The sequence below is a fragment of the Buceros rhinoceros genome, unplaced genomic scaffold (genome assembly GCF_000710305.1).
Source record: "Buceros rhinoceros silvestris isolate BGI_N320 unplaced genomic scaffold, ASM71030v1 scaffold30274, whole genome shotgun sequence".
NCBI lineage: Eukaryota > Metazoa > Chordata > Aves > Bucerotiformes > Bucerotidae > Buceros > Buceros rhinoceros.
Genome location: NW_010410479.1, coordinates 491 through 20,200, shown reverse-complemented (window position 1 = coordinate 20,200; position 19,710 = coordinate 491). Strand labels below are relative to the sequence as shown.

Genomic DNA, 19,710 nt, shown 5'->3' with positions numbered 1-19,710 from the left:
AACCAGTAACCAGCTGGCTCTCGCAATGCTGCACGACACGGGAGTGAGAATTTTTGCCACGAGGATAACCCATTTCTTTTCTTCTGTATCACATGTACTTCATCCCATCCCTGTATTTCTGAGGAATTAATATATTTTTAATGCCCTCTCCTTGTAGAGAAGCAATCTGTTTAAAGGGCTTCTGGAGTGACTCTCGGAGTGCATTGAGCAGTGGGAATGCCTTATCCCAGCTGCCTTTGGGTTTGTTGCCTAGTCACTTCTGAGAGATGGAATGAATGCGGAGAATTGAAGCAAAGGGAAGTGAAGTCAATGGTACAGCCGGTCATGGTAACTTTTGAGTATACAATCCTTGTGTTCCCTCCCCCCGCTCCCCGTACATAAATTAGGGATGAGGCTGGAATGCAGAGGGTGTTTTCTTTTATACCATCAGTACTGAATAGCACTTGCTGTTTTTGCTTTCTCAGTCTTTCCCTGGTGCGTATGGCTGTGGTATCCTGTGCTGGGAGCTCTCCTCGGCAAACACACATGTAGAGTCACTCTTTTTTAATCTTATTTAAACAGTCTTCCTGTTCCTTTGGAGATTAACGCTTTACTATCTAGCTTCAGAGACTTGATACACATTTAGGACTCTTGATAAGTGTGGTAAATCAAAATTGTACAAACAGTGGGGGGATGTTGGGATGACTCAGACGTTCAGAGTGCATTGCGTAGCTTCTTAAAATATTTGAAGCCTTGGAGGAGCTTTTGTTTTCTTTCTAGTGTCTTTTGGTTGTGTGTTTTTCCCCCCAACAACTCCTGAAAGCTGGTTTCTTAATATTTCTCATTCCAGACAGCTTCTGAAATATCCTTGGAATTATCATTCAGTGTTTAGTTTGATCAAAATAGCTTCTTCTATACTTAAGGCTGGCAAACTGAGGAAGTGGGCTCCATATTTAGTCAGTGAATTGTCTTTTTACTCCTTGGGACAGAATTGCCAACCTAGAAGTGATCTGCTCTACATTACAGTCAAGATTTGTTTGAGCTGCTCCTTTGGAGAATTCCGGAAATGGTGTTTTGAGCCACTTCGAAAGTGGATAAACAATGAAGTACCACCAAAATGCTTTTGGAATATGACAATTCTTTGTTCAGTCCTTGGAAACATCAGGAGATTGCTCCACTTGTGTAAACATAACTGATTTACTTGCTCTCTGCTTAGGCAGCAGATCAACGTGATTCCAAAAACTTGCACAGAAATCTTTTAGGTCTGGTGAAATAAAGACGCTCTTTGTTCAGTGCCATGATTGACTTGCTGCTGTAGAATAGGTGGCATGTTTTGCCTACCAAGCATGTTTTATAAGCAGAGTTTATATAAAGTTCATGGTGCATTAGAATGGATAACCTCTTCTCCATAATAAAATACCTTTTATTCTATTATTGGAAACAAATTTAGTGCAAAATTGCTTTTCAAGTTCATAACGGGCCTTCTGGAATTAAGTCACCAGATTACAGTGGGGGGTTTTTTGCTTGTTTAAATTGATAAAGCTGTGTTATTCCCTTATTCTGTAAACTTCAGCACAGCCCTTTCTGTAATAGTTCAGAAAACTTGCTCGTGATTGTGCTTGTGTCATTCCGTATCCACTGAAAAGCGTGGAAGGCCCATGAAAGTGTGACAGTGTTCTTTAATCTCTGTCACTGAGTTTTTCTTGTTTCAAACATTACTTTCTTTTAAGGGGGGAAAAGGCTTTTGAGATCTGTCGATTCCTTTATTTGTCTATCTTGGAACATGTAATCTGCCTGTTTTCATTTGAACTGGTTTTCATTCCTAAGTGCACTGGCCTAGCGCCTCAGTTTTTTTCAAACCATCCGTATCCTGCTTGACATGACAGGTGAATTACTCAAAATAGCAAAAGTTGGCATAATAAGTATTGACTAAATATTCTGTAATGGTGATTGTTCTCTTCAGAAGCCAACTAGGAAACAAGTCAGGTTTGTGTGGAGTGGCTGTTCTTTTGTGAGATGATTAATCAACCAGGTTAAGAACTGCTGGGGAGTGCGTGGTCTGTCTCCCTTTCACCTGGTGAACTGTGAACGTGTTTCTTTAAGCATGGTCAAAACTTTGAGAAATGTCTTTCCCCGTGTCCCTTTCTCTGTCAAAGCTGGACACCCTGTTTTGATTCCTTTGGTTCTTCAGGTTCCTGTCTCCACATCTACCATGGGAAAATCTAGTCTTAATCCTGAATCTAGTGGAGATAAGTGTCCAGGCCTTGCAGTGGTTTTGATTTCTGTTGGAGCACTTCAAGTGAAGATGTATCATTGAAGCAATACCTACAAAGCTGGGAGCAGATTGTGAAGATAAAGGTCATGTGCAGAAGAAAAAGTAGCCAAGACAGCAGTTACAGGAAACTGGATTATAGCTGCCGTAACTGGGAGAACCATCAGGAGGTTTTGAGGACTCCTGGGGCAGCAGACTCTGCCTTCATGGTGTGTGCTGGTAGCTCAGCGACCAGGAGCCTCTTCACAGTTCAGTGAGAGTTTTAAGCCCACTGGTTTGGTTTGGCTGCTGTGTGTGCTGTTTCTGTGAGGTAGGGATGCAGTGGTACAGTACTCCTGTCTTTGATTCATTGCGTTTCACTCTCCCTGCTGCGAAGCATTTTCCCCTCAGTAAATGGACTTCAGGTTGTATAGATGATTCTTTTCTTTTGTTTTCTTTTGCTTTTTTCCCCTCTTTGCTTTCAGATAACTGAAACCTATTATTTGGAAGTATTTAATAGTCTCAGAAGTGTTTCTACAGTGTTAAGTGTCTGTGAAGGGACATTTAAGTGGAACTAAAGGACAACAGCATATGACTGTGCAAAGCAGTAATTGTAAACACTACTGAGCTGCTGTTCCACGTTGTGCAAGAGGGAGAGACTTGGTGCAGGATTTGCAGGAACGTCGGTACACACTGCCATCCTTTTCTTTGCTTTTGTCACAATGATACCTTCATGTTGTGTGTTTGGTGGTGTCCTGTTGTGGTTTAAAATCTCAGCACTTGAAATGTCACGCTTCGTCTTGGTGTCAAAGATGTCTTAAGATGCCTGGGAGGAGGAGAGAGGCAGATCTGATCTCCGAGGCATGGGTAGCTTTGTGGAAACCTGTTAACAGGTAATGATATCTAACTGTGCCCTGTGAGGGCTATGGCATCAGATAAGGGTTTGGTGGTTATTTATCTCATACTGATGCTTGAAGAAGGCAGCATTGAAATGAATTCAGCAGTAAACAGAGTGCATCATATTTCCAAAAGCCATTGGTGACAGTAGAGCACTATACATCTGCTTCTCCCCCAGATCTTCCTCCCTAGTGCTCTTTGCTATAGAAAGCATCATTTACAAGCCTGTGGACAGTGAGAGCAGCCCTCTGTGTTTGCAAGACTCCCACCTAGAGCCGGTAACAAAAACAGCAGGCACAAAAGGGAGGAGGCGGAGGAGGCAGCGCATTCTGGAGATGCTCTTTTGCCCGTTGTGGTGCTGAAGGACTAAAATAACCCTCCCTGTAATTCTCATGGCATTTATAGTTACCCTTTGAAAAGAAGAGGATAATGATTTAATTTTTTTTGGCAACGAGGGTGTTAATACCGATGAAGATACACAAGCGAATCAGTGCACTGCGGAAGATGAAATGCTTCCCCTGTCAATTCTCAAACACTATTAAATCCGCCCAGTTCAACACCAATGCCTTGATGTCTGTCTCTTTCTTTGACCAAGGTATGGGAATACAATATTCTTAACGGTGAGTTACTGGATCTGAAATGTATAATTGGTTGTTTTGCTCTCCAGTACTGATTTTTGATGCAATTAACACCTCAGCCCTGCTTTGGGACTAGTTAGGCAGAAATCAGTTTTCTGACTGCTGTTTTAGCATGTTTGTTTTGTCCTTGAAAGGGAACAGTCCAAGTTTACAGTCTAGAGGGCACAATGGAATTGACGGATATATCTTGAGTTTAAAAACTAATTATTTTCTGTTGTGCTTGCTGCTAAGGAAAGTATTTTGTTTCTGATTTAAAATTGATCCAAGTACTTGAAAAGATCTTAGAGTGTCGATCAGGTACTGGAAAGTTTTGAGTACCTTGTCACCACTGACTGAGCCTGCTGGACCCTGTAGAGATGTGGGGATGGTGGTGCTGGGAGTTCATTCATGCCATTGAGTCCTTAGACAAAGCAGGGCTTGGCTCAGCTTGGAGATCACCAATGTAAAGCTTGGATCATCTTGAAAGTTAAATGCAAAGAGTAAGACTGTCTAGAACAGTTACAGAAAAGTGGTCAGCTTGCTGCTGTGTACAGGACTTGTATGATTATTAAATGCAATGTACAAATCCATCAGCAGACCTAAAAAGTAGGGTGGTTTATCCCTTAATTAAGGCTTTTCTGGATGGTGTTGCTGTCTGTTCTAATCATAAGGCTTCAAGCTTGAGGCATTTGACCTTGTAAAACTCTTCAGGTACTTTCACCTATGGTGAATTTATCCATCTATTCTTAGATGGATATACAAGATTTTTAAGGCAATTTTTTCTTTACTGTTCTTTCACGTACATGTGCATGTTTAGATCTGCTGATAACTTGCTGGATTGTCCTCTCTGAAGACTGGCATAGCTCGCAGTGCTAAATCTCTCAGTGGTTTTCAAAACAGTAATTATTTCTGTCTAATTCTCAGTACTGAGGGGTGAGTTATCTTGTTTTTCTTCAATTAATTGATAACTTCCTTAAGGTCTCACCTTATCAGAGGATTACAGCACTGTGGTTTGCGCTGTATGGATAATCAAAGCTAGGTTGCTTGGTTTGCACTTCACTTTTCCTGCATACTGGATGTGATGAATTGTCTGTTCCCTTTATGTCTTCATCGTAACGGTGTGCAAGCTCGAGCCTTACAGATGTGAAATGAATCACTTAATCTTGGTCGCAGAGATCTGAATGAATGGCTAAAGTAACCGTTACCTTCTGGGGTGGGAGGGGAAGTGCACTCAAATCAAGGCTTTTTTTATGCGTGATCTCAATCCTGGTTTATCTTATACAAACTTACATCATAATTCTGTCCTTAACACAGTGTTCTTGAGAAATTCCAGCCTGTTTCTGTTTCGCGGTGCCAGATACGCATGGCAAGGGATGTCAGTGCAGATAGGATAATCTTGTGTTTATCCCTCACTGTATGGCAGTTTGTGCTGTGTATATGGAAAACAGAACAGAGCTATGTACGTACCTGTTCGTGCCAGGAGTCTGACTCTGCATCTTCTGCCTGTGAGGACTCTGCAGCCAAGCTGGGCCTGCTCGTCTGGGCTGGCTTTGCCCGGCGCCGCTCTCGGGCAGATATGCTGACTGCTCCTAGCCGCTGAGGAATGCGGTTGATGAGGAACAGCTTGCTCGTGTCCTCAGAGGCCACTGCCCATGTGTGGGACAACCCGAGAATGACGCAACAACCCGTTTTGGTATTAAAATGAGTAGGAGGAAAATCCTGCCTGTTTCACTTCTTCAAAATGGAATAACCATCTTGCTGTCTATGGTATGATAGTTTCTGTGATGTGCTGTTCAACAGCGTGTGCTCAGTTCGCACTGAGGAACTTCTGTCTAGCTTTCATTTCAGTCTGTAGAGCAGGTGCCAGAAGCTTGTTTTAACTCTAAAAACAGAGAATGAATGAACCATCCAGTAGAAAACATGTTTATCTGCGTTAGACTGATGTGAAAGCAAAATAGCCTGAAGACTTGCATATGTAAAAAATTTTTAGGTGCTTTCTTTTGCAGAAAATTCAATTTATAGAGTGGTTTATATCATTTGAAGTTGGCGCTCAAAGAATTGTTTGGCCATTTGAAAGTATGAGGGACATGTTTCATGAAATCATGAATCGATGTGCTTGAGCTTAAGTCGTAATTCGTCCTTTTGCTGTATAAACAAAACCTTAAAAACTATATAGTGCACAACACTGAACTTTTAACTCTGGCACGGTGAGCAAGTGACTGCTTTTCAAATGTACAGCTTTAAAAAAAAAACAGTTCAATGTTTTTGAAGAAATCCCTATTTGTATTTTTTAGTGTACTTAAACTGAAGTGTGCGTTTTCTTATCGTAACTTTCTTGGCCACTTAATTCTTCTAAGTACTAACTTGCGGCATTTCTTCTTGTTTCTGTGCAGCTGATATAATTTCTACAGTAGAATTTAACCATTCTGGAGAGCTGTTAGCAACAGGAGACAAAGGAGGTAGAGTTGTCATCTTTCAACAGGAGCAGGAGGTGAGTGCTGGCAATTTGAAAATGTGTTTCACCTTCTCCTCTGCTCCTCTTCATTCTCTTTTTAGGGAAAAGGAGCATGCTTGTATAAAAAAACCTGTACACGCTGGGTAACAAGTGATTAAAATAATGCAGTCTAAGAGTCAAGCAGTTGAGAACTTCGTTTAATTTCTCTGTTAAGAGATTGATTTCTCTTTAAACACTCTTTAGCTGTGGTATAAAGAGCATCTGAAGTGAAAACAGAAAAGGGGGGTAGGACACAAAAAGAGCTTGGGGAAGCAAAATTTGGTTGTTTTACAATGACTCCATTTGGCTGTGGTTATTATTTCAGTTTTCAGTGTAGTTGGGGAATTAAAAATTGCACTTGAGTGAGTGTGCGACTGTGACCTAAGATGTCCTTTTCCATTCTGATACCAGTCAGGTAAAACCACAGAATCATAGTAACGAAGGTGTCTCTTCACTTTATACTCGTTCTTTTGATCTTTGCAGAGTCCTCTGACAAATCTAATGCCAACAGAGGGCCTCTGCTCCCTGATAAAGGTGGGAAAGCTTGGATGGAGCATTTGTTTTTTAACTAAGGCCATAGGTGGAAGTTGACTTGTTCAAGTTTATTTCAGGGAGAGGATAAAAAGGCACTTGTCATCTCACTGCCTCAGTCACGCTGTTCCTTTCCTTAGTGTTTCATTCAATGTCAATTCTAAAAATCCTAAACCCTAAGAATTCCACTGTTCCCCAGAGCAAGCAGCTTTCTGCTGGCCCACAGGCCATTCGAGGGTAGGTTCTTCTCCATACCAGTATGTCCCTGTGGCCAGTTGGTGCCATCTAGTGGGGCCTTCCTGGCTGACCAGCCTCTTCCACATTCTTTGGCTGGAGTCCAGGATGGGTACAGCATGTAGAGTGTCCTTACTGGATTTTCCTCTAGTTTTGGGCACAAACTCCTTGTTCTGGTTTTAAGCTCTGAGTTTCAGCTTGCATCCTTTAGGATGAAGCTTAAATAGCGAATTGCTGTTCCCAGGTGTGTTGTCTTTGAATTACTAGTTTTTGTTTTGATGCATAACCCATGGCTCATAATCTGACAGCCTGTGAACGTGGGTAGAGTAAGAACCAGCTGGGTTATCAGATGAAGTTACACGAGACTGGTTTTGGCATCATTTGACTCCTGTTTCAGGAGTGAAACAGGAGTTTCACATTCCTGTGTTTCAGGAATGAACAATGGGGTCTGGATTCCCTGAAGCAGTAGTAGTTAGTTATGCCATACACAGCACTGTCCAGAGCAAGTTCTACATGTGGAAGTATCTCGAAGACAATTGTTTCAGTATTTTGGTTGGATTTATGTACCACCCTCTATCACACCATGTTCCAAAGTGTTTTACAGACCATACAGACAGGAAGAAAACCACTAAACCACAGCTCTCTGCATTACACAAGCTTGTGTAACTTCACCCTTCATAGCACTGCCACCTCTAGGCTGGAACGTGGCAGCACCAAGCAAGTGCCATTACTTCAGCGTCAGGCAGGAAATGAATGCTGGATCTGATTGAAACCGAGGGAGGAGTTTACGTAGGCAGCCTGTAATTACTTAAATTGGAATTTAACAGAAGGCACTTGGGCCAGTGCCTCTTCTCAGTTTGATTTTTTTCTTTGAGTGCTGTGAGATGGTTTAAAATTTGCTTTTATGCCAAGGATGGATTTCATTTATTATTACTTTTATATATTCTAGTTCAGTAGAGTTTTACTAGAATACACAGGGGGTATATTTAAGACTCATTCATTATGGGATTGAAGGAAAGTTCACTGAATCATGACCAGCATTTCCTAAAGCCCAGTAGATTTACTTTAGAAGTCACCTGTTGCCAGCAGTGGCCCTGCTTAACTTGTTAGGACTAACTGAAACTTGGAACAAACTTCCTTCCATTCTGTAGGGTGGGAAAGCCGCTATTACTGATAGGTGTGGTACAATATTCAAGTGCCAACTTTTATTTCAAAGCCTTTTGTCCACTTCCCCCCTCCCCCCCCAGCTCATTGTAAAATGTAAGAATTGCTGCCAGCTATTACTGTAAGGGTGTGAAGCAGGAGAAGATGATGGAGGGAATGTGACAAATGTGGGCTAGCAAGGATCATATCAACAAGGGTGGTTTAGTGAGGTAGCATGAGACACACCGGAGGAGGAAGGAGCAAAGTCCCTAGTCAAGAACATCCCACAGGAAAGGCATCTGATGGTGCAACCTCTAGGGTGGAACAGGAATATATCACAAAATTAAGCCTGAATTACATACACCGAGTGAGCACTTGTTCAGAAGTGGTTCCAGTTTTCTGTCACCTGACCCACTGGAGGGAATTGAAGGTTCAGTCCATGCAGCACAGCGTTGGTGCTGGGAAGCTGCTGCCTAAGCCATAGCTTTTAGAAGGAGGGATTAGGCAAGTCTGGAGGTTTTTCAGTTCTCTGTTCAGTTCCGTCCTGAGCAGGCTGACTGCAGGCATGACTTCTAATGCCAAAGATGTATTCCGCAGAGGGGTTAAGCTTTTTTCCCCGTATCTCCAGAATGAGGAAGAAAAAGCTTTTGAAGCAGTTCAGAAGATCTTGGGAAATGTAGAGGTTATAAACCAGAGTAGTGGAACTGCCTGTACAAATTCAGAGGTGACCTGTGGGATTCTGTGGTGTGTCCAGCAAGCCCAACTTACCCATGGAGTAGATTTCCTTGAAATTGGTAAGAGAACTTGCTGGAGATGTCATTCAGGTGGCTGAGGAGAGTTTCTGGAAACTTCAGGATTCAAAAGCTGTTGTGACAACCATCTCTTCTTTGATGCTTTCATAGCCAAAACTTAGTAGAAACTCTAATCAAGTTCTTGCAGGAGAGATGATCCTCATTGTGCCTGTTTGCAGGCTCATTAAAATAAGGCCAGTTGTACACCATAGGATACTGGTGTCAAATCTGCCACAGGCAGCTAGAGAGTGAGAAGTCTTAACCTGTTCTTATTCTCATTAGCTGTCAGCCTGCGTATCTTGCTGCAAAAATACCTAGTTGTCGGTTCTGCCCACAGCCTTGAAAAGCATTGTGTAAACTCTGTGCTTATCTTGATCGTTTAATTCTCTTTTCAGAACAAAACCCAGTCTCACAGTAGAGGAGAATACAATGTTTACAGTACCTTTCAAAGCCATGAACCAGAGTTTGACTACTTGAAAAGTTTAGAAATTGAAGAGAAGATCAACAAAATTAGGTGGTTACCCCAGAAAAATGCTGCTCAGTTTTTATTGTCTACAAATGGTAAGTTACGACAATTTTTCACGGTAACCTGTTGTTGCACAGGTTTGTTATTAGGATTTTGTCTAACCCTCTCCACTTTGAAAGGGCTGGAAGTAACTTGGTTTGAAATGCCAGGTACATAGGGATGTGGCTGCCCAAGAGTTAAGCTCTTGGACTGTGCTGCTGTTCTGGCTTCCCTGGATGCAAAAGTCCCACAACGTGGGGTGGTACCTCGGTCATTTCTGATCTGGGTGCTTTAGAGCAAAGGGCTTGGCGAAGCTGTTGCTCAGTGCCTTCCTGTGTGCCTGGCTGACTGTGTGAGAGCTGCTATTAGTCACTCGCAACGATCCTGATGCAAACTGAAACTTGCTGTAACTTTTATAAAAAGAACAAGCTGTGGAGGAGGTCTTTTTAATGCTTTTTATCTTGTTTTCTCCAAGCAGTATTTTTGTCTTTTTTGGTACATGTAGGTGGTCTTGTCTTGTTTGAAGGCTTTGTGTTAAAGTGCATCAACTGTAAAAACTAGTGTCTTTGCTGGAGCTTTGATTTTAAACTGTGGCTGGTTTATTTCAGATAAAACAATAAAGTTATGGAAAATCAGTGAAAGGGACAAAAGACCAGAGGGTTATAATTTAAAGGAAGAGGATGGACGGTATAGGGATCCTACTACAGTTACAACACTACGGGTGAGTAGTTTGCTCGCTGTGAATTAGTCCTGTTTAGGGGATTTCTGCTCTCCTTCCCCCAGCACACAGACGAGCTTGTGGCTCAGTGAGTACTTGCCCCATCGATTACTAACTTCACATCTTCTGTGATGCCATTTGGCAGGCACGTTTACTCCTGAGGTGATGATCATTTTCTTGGTGTGTTAAGGACTGTCATTGAGTGCTCGGGTGTTTGTAGCACACTCGTGTCTCAAACTGCCTTCGCTTTGTGTTTTGCAGGTGCCAGTATTCAGGCCCATGGACCTCATGGTTGAAGCTAGTCCTCGAAGAATATTTGCCAATGCTCACACGTATCACATCAATTCCATCTCCATTAATAGCGATTACGAAACATACTTATCTGCAGATGACTTGCGGATTAACCTGTGGCACCTAGAAATTACAGACAGAAGTTTTAGTATCTTTTTTGTGTTGTTTTATATGATGGGAACAGCCTGGTTACAACAAAATTGGATTTTAGTTCCTTTCATGAAAAGCTGGTTTTATTGCATATTTTTCTATTTCCTGGTTACTTCTTCCTAGTAGTTGTAAGGACTTTCCCTTCTGGAGAGGGAGCTCAACATGAGCAATGGAGGGAGCAGTGGTCGTTTGCCTGGTGAAAAGCAGGCTCTCCTCCAGGAGGGAAAAGCTCAAGGTTTCCGGTGAGATGAGCAGTTCTGGAAGGCAGTAAACCGGGGTGAAAACTTCTGTGACTTGCAGTAGGAAGCACGTCAGAGATAACCATCCTTGTCTCAACAATGTTTATTGTTTTCTACCTTCTACCCTTTACCATCAGCCCCTCTGGTGTGTTCACCTACAAATGGTGCAGGCTGTAGGATCCCAGGAATACGTATCCAGTAGAGATCTGGGACAGACTGGCAGGGTCCTGAGCAGTTATCACATGTGCTGCCTTCATCCTGGAGCAGTGTAATTCGAATTTGAGCAAAATGAAGTTCTATGTGAAAAAGCTCGGGTGACATATATGTAGTATAGAATTAGTTACTGCTGAAGTGGAGTAAGGACTCAAGCGGGGTTGGGCTATTACAAGAGATAACTTCATACTGGTACAGATATGGTCTTGCTTTCCAGACAAATTTTGAAACTTGATTTTAACTTTTACCCGGTTTTTGACTGGATCCCACAATCTTTGGCACAGAAGTCTTGTCCTGTTTCCAAATTTCAGGCATTATTTTGCTTTTATTGGCTTGTCTTACTTCTGTTTGGGTATTTCAGATATACTTTGAACTGAAAAATGTGTTATGAAAACTGGAGCAAAATTTCTTGACCAAATGCCATAGATATTGTAGATATTAAGCCTGCCAACATGGAGGAGCTCACGGAGGTGATAACAGCCGCAGAGTTCCACCCAAACAGCTGTAACACGTTTGTATACAGCAGCAGTAAAGGAACGATTCGTCTCTGTGACATGAGAGCATCAGCGCTCTGTGACAGACACTCAAAGTGTAAGTTCGGTCCTGCATTGTTACCAACTCTTGTGGAATACGATCTCTGGCTGGGAGATGAGACTGAGCACTCAGTCTGTTAAACTCTGAAGTGTGTGTGTTTGGATTTCTTTAGGCTATTGAATAGATCTAAAATCTAAATAAACCTTAAAATCAGATTCATATTTTTCCAGAGTAATAGTAGTGAAGAAAACTATTAGCAGCTTAAGCTGTTGAGTCTGCCTGGGCAATAGGACTGCGAGTGGCTTTCTGCAGACGTCAGAGGGCAGATACTAGTTGAGTTGGGACTGGAATTGATGCTTGATATCTTGCATGTGTGAATGAAGACTCCAAATATTAGCAAATAGTTCTCTTATTTAGAAGCTAATTTGATGTGCCACAAAAATAAAATATTTTTGAGTATGGCAATTGTATCGTAAGGCTTTCTACTGAAATCGTGTTATGTTGCTCAGGCAGAGTAGCCCAGAGTAGCATCAGGCTTATTGAGAAAATGCTGACCGAAGTTGGGTGTATCTCGTATTGGAAGAGACATGAAGTTAACTCTTGAAATGCCTGTCTTGTTTTTAAACAGTGTTTGAAGAACCAGAAGATCCTAGCAACAGATCATTTTTCTCTGAAATCATCTCTTCCATATCTGATGTCAAATTTAGCCATAGTGGTCGATACATGATGACTAGAGATTACCTGTCAGTGAAGATCTGGGATTTAAATATGGAAAACAGACCTGTGGAAACATACCAGGTACTCGGAGAAGATGATGTAGGCTGGAAATTAAACCTTGGAAGATGCTGAGTCTCACTGATAGTCTTAATGTGGCAGTTAAATTTTTGTCTATAGATCACTATGTCTAGGCAAAGCATCAGTGAGACTTGTGGGTTCCACATATGTGCTGAAGTATCTTGCTATTTGTAGGCTGACTGCAGAACCCAGACCTGTGTTTGGGTATGAAAAGCCTCCCTCGTGTAAAATGGAAATGGAGAAAAGTCATCTCCAGCCAGGAGCTAGTATGGTTCTTGAAGTCCTCAGCTAGCTCCATATCCTCCTGTTCTTTTCTGGAGAAAATGGGAGATAAAACATTTCTTCTTCTGAAAATGCTTTTAGCTGGCACCAAAAACTGCTGCCATGTTTTCTTTAAGAAAATTTCTGAAGAGATCCTCTTCATCGTGCATCGGAGGAAGATTGGTCACCAAGGTGTGGTTTTCAGAAAGTCTGGTAAACCCTTTCAAAGAGGGAGAGCCAAGTTCTGAGAGATGTCCCTTTCCCCACACCAAGTGACTTGAATGGCAATTCAAGTTCATTTGAAATGTCTGTTGAGCAGAATATGTCAGGTCCTGCACCTGTTCAAGTTGCTCCAGCCAGTCAGAGGAGGGAGCTGTGTGTGCCCCTGCCGACAGGGTGTGAGCACCGTCAGGTACTTCGTCACTGCTGGAGCAGTCTCTGGAGGTGGTTTTACAGGGTTCATTCGGGTTATCTGGTTTGTTTTTTTTTTTTTCCAGGTGCATGAATACCTCAGAAGTAAACTCTGCTCGCTGTATGAGAACGACTGCATTTTTGACAAATTCGAGTGCTGTTGGAATGGATCAGACAGGCAAGTTTCTTTCAGATCTACATGCACATAAAACCTTTCCCAGTTATTCTTAAACCAGGCATCTTGAAGCATGGCCTCACAATCTGCCTGGTTTTAGTCATGGACGGGCCTGGGTGATACTTTAGTACTTCAGCAGATACTAACCCTTGATGGTGTACTGTAGGATTATAGAGAATGGCTTTAGTGTTCTAAAGAGGTGTAGGATTTAACTAGAAATTGAGTTTTATCGCTTTGCCGGAAGGGAATACTATTGAAATGTTCCCGCTGCTTAAACTGGAGAGACGGGCGAAGCGCTAGCATCAGAGATAGTTTTCTGCAAACTTCAACTGGTGAAATACTGCTGATACCCTAATGCACTGGGCTTGTTATCCCTAGTGTTTGTCTTTAGGGGGTGGGGGTGGTGTTGGTGTGGGGTTTTTTGTCTGCTTTTATGATCTGACTTTGGAATGATCCGCGTGGGAATGAGGCCCATGTACTCAGGCGTGGTGCCTGGTTGAAGCTCTAAGCAGACCAGGCCTGTTGGGGAGTCCGTGTGCGTGTGTCCTGTTTAAGGTGCTTTGTCAAAAGGTGGAACACTTGGGTAGAACCTTCTAGGAATTTTCTTTCTTAGAATGAGTTGTCAAGTTTGCCTTGCTCGGGCATGCTTGACCAGCCGGTAATACTGTTTAAGAGAGCTGTTGTTCTTGTGTTAATTGTGTCACTTACTGCTTATTTGCTAGATCTAAATCCGCTCGTTGTGTCCCTACCCATATTGTCAGACAGAACTTGTTTTATTTTTAACTCATTACCTGTCTGCTCAAATATTTTTATTGAGGCAGAGGAAGGACAGGGAAACTCCTAAGGGTGTTTATCTTGCTGGAAAGCTGATAACAGGAGAAGGCTTTGCTGTAAGGCATTCTCACAAACAAGGTGTGGCAGTACCGAAATCCATGCAACTCGTAACGAAAGTTTCATGGCTAAAAGTCCGGTTTATTTGGCTTTCATTAGATCACTGCCCCAGGGGTACGTGAGAAGCAGATGGAATGATGATGCTCGAAGTGCTTAGATAAAGTATGTGCCTTGAAAGGTCCGGTTAAGGAAAAAGCCCTTGATTTAAATCTGTAAAACAATTAAATGCCTTAGTTTCACTGCAGATTGTAGCAGGTGTGGGTGAGGATGCCGGCTTTCCGCTTCCATAAGGCGTTGTCGTGGTTGGAACCTTGAGGCTTCCTAAAAGGAGCGGTTGTTTTCAGCTGAACCGTTACTTTCTTGCTTCCCCCTCTCTGCAGCATTGTCATGACGGGCTCTTACAACAACTTCTTCAGAATGTTTGACAGAAACACAAAGCGAGACATCACCTTAGAGGCATCCCGGGAAAACAATAAGCCCCGTACGGTTTTGAAGCCACGCAAAGTATGTGCCAGTGGTAAGCGAAAGAAGGATGAAATCAGTGTTGACAGCCTAGACTTCAACAAGAAGATCCTACACACAGCCTGGCACCCTAAGGAGAACATCATCGCTGTAGCTACTACAAACAACTTGTATATATTTCAAGACAAAATGAATTAGGGTTGGCATTCCTAACTGAAGAGTCCACTTCCTGCATAGTTGAAATAGTTGAATCTAGCATTTGTACCTGTAAACGAGAGCGAGCAAGAGGTCCATTATGGCACCCCTTTCCAGTGTCTAAAATGTGCCATATGACAACACACTTCTGTAGCTACATGGAGAAGGCTCTGCTGACCGTCACTGCGTCCTTCTCCATGTCTGCTAGCCATTTAGGTGAGGGTAGGGCACTTTGTAATTTAAATGACTACTTGCACCATCTTGCCTAATGGACTAGATTGGACTGTATCAACATCGGTTTACTCCACTTTTTATGCCTTCCATTGTGATGACGTCAAACACAGGGAAAGCCTTCAATCATGCTATGGGATTTAATTGTGTAACCTCATTACTGTATCATTCGTGGCCCCCTTTTTTTATTAAATACAGCTCATTCTTGCTGTGGCTTGTAGCATTCCTCCTCCTTCTGGCCTCCTGGACTCCCCTCCCCCTTTCACCCCCTCCACCTAGCCTTGGTGGTGGTGTATAGACAAAACAAAACAAAATAAAGCACATGAAATGGGTCCGTTTGGGGTCAGTGGTAAAGGGGGTCTGTGTTGCAACAAATGTTTTAATAAACAGTTGACTGTAATCACTCCTTGCCATGTCTGGCACCAAAAAAGAGAAAATAAGGAAAAAAAAAACAAACAAACTACTGAATAAAAGTGACAAAGAATGGAGAATCTGTTTTCTTTTTTTTAATCTACCTCTTTATACAAATAGCTCTGTGTTTTACCTTAGATGCATGAAAATAAAATGATGTTTTTTGTAATGATTTTAACCAGTATTAATTATTTTTCATGGGAATGAAGAGAGGGAGGGATTTCACAAGTGTCTGCATTCGTCCCTGAATGACAGTACCAGCCGTAGCACGTGTTGACCACCTCCATTTCAACACCCGAAACTGCTGCCAGATCGTGCCGTGATCTGAGCAGGTCGGTTACTCTTCCAGTGACCTTGAAGGCTCTTTTTTAAACTATTGCTTAAATTGGAACGGGAATAGAATTTTCAGGTTTAAATTCCATTTTACGGGATTAATGTCTTAACGTTGAGTTTTGTCCCGGTTTCTTTAATGCCTTGTTTTAGGATACGATACCTTTAATGCCTTGTTTAGAGTACAGAGTCCCCTGTGGCTTTTTCAGGCGTTGTCCGGTCCCCTGTCTGGCGGTATGATGTGATGACGTGGCTGATGACGACACTGCATTCTGAGATGCTCTGTTTTCTGTATTTTATTGCTATCAATAACCGTGTGGAAATGTAGTTTTACCATGCAAGTGTTTCTTCTGGCTTTTGGCTTTGCAAAGTTACTGCACTCACAGAACTGTTAAATGGTCAGAAAACACGTGGAGTACAGACGCTGCATGACATAAGTGTTCGTAGTTATTTGAGAGATTTAAACTCTTCAGCAAATAAGGCTTATCCAAAGATGAACTAGATAAGGCTCATGAGTTTTCACCTCCAGATATTTTTGCTAATTGTGTGTTTAGGTTTACTCTTCCTTCACAGAAATGTTCAGAATGGAGTTTAAAGTCGTAGTAAACTTACTTTGACTGGGAGCATTTTCACTTTTCAGTTATCTGTATTTAAATGATTTCTGTGGCTTAGTTATAGGTAGTTATTATAATGCCTCTATTATTTGATTGACTAAGATACTGTTTCTGCTGTAAAATTATGGCTGGGTTAGAGGTTGTTAACAAGACTACTATTGCAATCATACTTTAATTTCTTTAACTCCTTGTGCAGTGGTTTGAAAATGTAAAAATTCTACTATTTATTAGATCTGGTTCTCTTAAATACAGTATTTGTCTTGTAACATGCATGCCTGACCATGAGCCTTTGTAAGGATTTTACCTTTTTTCACCTGTCAGCCTTGTAAACAATTTTGAACTGCCCCGGGACAGCAACTGTTTTCTAATGGGTGAATAAACTGGGAGGCCCTACTCCTACTGACACAGCACCTGACTAATTTTACTCAAGTGACTCCGCTTGCTAATAGTTAAGGAAACAACCTGTTGAGTAACGTTAATCATGTGTGTGGGTGTTCGCAGGATCAGGGCCAAGGTTTATTCTTTATCTTTTTACAAGGGCAAAGAGGTCATTAGCCCCTTCTTTTGGCATCAGAGCTGGTGAAGTTCATGTCCGTTTTGTGGGGAAGGGTGTGTAGGTTTAACAACCGCTGCTGTGGGCAGACTGCGGGTCGGGAGTGGAGACTGCTCTTGTGTCTGTGTCGGAACGATGCACTGAATACCTGGAAAGCTGCTGAGCAGACACGGAAGGAGTGAGGACGTGAAGACCGAACTGGGCGAGTAGAGTTTGCGTAGAACAAAGCGCAGCCTTCCAGCAATACTAACTCAAGCGCAACTGCCTCTGGTACCTCGGCTGTGTGTGCTGGCATGGGGTTGGGGGGTTAAACTAGTCCTGGGAAAAGTTTGGTTTTGTCAGTAGCCGCGATCCCTAGCTTTCATCTGAGGTTTAACTTACCCTCACCAAAACCAGCTACTGCCGCTGGTGTCATACTCTCCAACTAGATAATTCTCTAAGCACACTGTCCATTGACACATGCTGTAAATCTTCTATTTTATTAATAAAAGTATGCCTAGAACATGCTTTGTCAGGTTCCTTTTTATCCTCCTTCCTGTGCCTCTCCTGTCTCTGTCTTCAGGAATTTGTAATTGCCGGTCTCTGCCCTCCAGGCACGTTGAGCGGTTCCCATCCTGCTGGCTTCTGTGCTGTGATTTCTGGGCCCCTGTGTGCTGGCTGCGGTGGGGATCATTTTGTTCTCCACCAACACGCACAGTTACAAACGCAGCCGCTCCATTCCAGTGGTCTCTTCAGAGCCCAGTGAAATTCTCCAATCTCAGTCCTTGAACACTGGCATCTGCAAAATTACACCCGTGCTCTGAACCACAGTGATGGTGTCACCAACAATTAACATTCAGTGTAGGCTGGTCATCGACCAGTACAACACTGAGGTGTGGGCAAGTCCCTTCAAGCATCTGCTGCCTTGAAAACGTTGGACATGCAGCAGCACCCTGCTTGCCCCTGCGGTTCTGCTGAGACTAACTTCTACTCCAGCATTTATTAGCTCAATACGTTCTCTTATTCTCAGCCCAAAGGGGAAAAGGTTGGTTTGTGCTGGTAAGTGGAAGAAAGTGGTAACAGTGGCTGCGGTAAAAACCTGCGTGTGTCTGTAGTGTGATAGAGCTGGGACTAAGCAACAGTGTGAATTCTGGAATAACCTTGAATTTTAGTAATCTCAGCCTTCTGCAAATAGGTCACCTGTGGAGTCTCTTGTACAGGAGAACAGCACTGGCAGTTTTTCTGAGGCGGGTTTTCCTTGGGTGCTCTCACTAGGTGGCAACATGTCACCATCGAGAGATGGGTGCTTCAAAACGCAGCAGATGGGCCCAGGTTAGATGTGACAGTCCCTCAGAGTCCTCTTTGGGTCACCAGTCTGTGGGATCTGTATGTTTGATCAGCTGTTGCTAAACCTAACGTGCAAGGGAAGCCTTCCAGTGTGCATCACCGCTGTGCGCAGCATGCAGAAGGGAAAAGGTGCTGCTTGGTGCAGGGGTCACAGCCCTGGAGCAACAGGTGAGAGGGCTTTTTTTTTTCCCCAGGCTTGGGATGTGGAAATAATAAATGCAGAAAATAAAAATAAACATGCTGTGATTAAGACTTGGGATCATTCTTTAATTCCTTCAAACATTTAGAACATGAGAATAATCCATGAGCTTGGCTCAACTTTTTAACATCTGTGAGGTGCCTTGTTACTTGTTTGATGTCCATCAGCGTAGGGGCTTTTTATAACATTCTGGAAGAAAAACCCTTTCACTGCACTTTGGTCCAAAAGGCCTTTCCCAGGAGTTTACAACCATCGTTCCTCTTCATTTGAGGTGGTTTTCCGTCCCTCCAACCTTGCTATTGTCATAGCATTTTCCATCCAAGGATTCAAATTACTTTACAAACATTAGTGACATCATTCAAGGAGCCTGTGGAGTGGTTAGAGCGCGGGGCTGACAGTCAGGAGTTGTGAATGCTATTTCGGGCTCTGCATTGACTCACTCTATAATCTTGATCAATTTATTTCTGACTCAGAAATGTTAATAGTCCCACTGTACTGATAAATATTCATGCCACAAGTATTACAGCAAATGCTTCCTGAATGCTGGAGGTGACGAATGCTGGTGAGGCTGGGCTGTGATTGACAGGCTTGCCAAGTCGGATCGGGTTCCTGGGCAGGTTTTCCATTCAAAATCATAAATAGCTCATAAATGTTCTCATTCCACCTGGGGATGTATCTGCAGCCCTTCGACCTGTAAACAGCAGCTTTATTACAATATTGAAATTGCTGCCTGCGTTGCACGGCGTGTGGCTAATTCTCTTCCAGTGCTACCCAGAGACATCCACATTTTCCGTAAGATAAGGCATTCCACCAAAAAGGCTATACCTTAAAATAAACCTTGAAGATTAAATGATGTCAAATGGAGTGATGTTAGTAGAGATGATTTCTCAGGCTGTGAAGCCAAATTAAATAATCATCTGTAAGGAAGTTGATCTCGCTGCTTCATTTTGTTAGAGAATATAAGTGAAAATGGTGATCAGATCACCGCACCAAGGATCTGTGAAGCGTCACGATGCCTTGAGGAACTGCCATGCTTGATTTTCAAGATAAAATTGATGTACACTGGAATCAGTGTTTTAGAAGAACCTTATTTGCTGTACGTGATCCTATCATGAAAATGACCTGGGGTAACTGGTACACAAGCTGCTCGTGTCACAACTGAAGCAACGCCAGTAGGGTAAGGCAGACCCGTGCATCTGTGTCTCACTGCCTTTGGAAGTCTCTTCCTCGGAAACTCGGTGTCGCTCCCCTCCTCAGAACAGCAGCCTG

At 42.7% G+C, this 19,710-nt stretch overlaps 1 protein-coding gene across 1 annotated transcript in view; it reads left to right on the top strand.

Annotated features, from left to right (window-relative positions):
* PPP2R2A (protein phosphatase 2, regulatory subunit B, alpha) overlaps nt 1–15,496 on the top strand; it is a 32,711-nt gene extending 17,215 nt beyond the window's left edge. The window contains exons 3-10 of the mRNA XM_010135645.1: nt 6,138–6,235; nt 9,333–9,498; nt 10,051–10,163; nt 10,422–10,599; nt 11,480–11,644; nt 12,216–12,385; nt 13,141–13,232; nt 14,501–15,496. Coding sequence (XP_010133947.1) covers nt 6,138–6,235; nt 9,333–9,498; nt 10,051–10,163; nt 10,422–10,599; nt 11,480–11,644; nt 12,216–12,385; nt 13,141–13,232; nt 14,501–14,780 — 1,262 coding nt within the window. The 3' untranslated portion in view covers nt 14,781–15,496. The remainder of the gene's footprint in view (nt 1–6,137; nt 6,236–9,332; nt 9,499–10,050; nt 10,164–10,421; nt 10,600–11,479; nt 11,645–12,215; nt 12,386–13,140; nt 13,233–14,500) is intronic.
* The last annotated feature ends 4,214 nt before the right edge of the window (nt 15,497–19,710 follow it).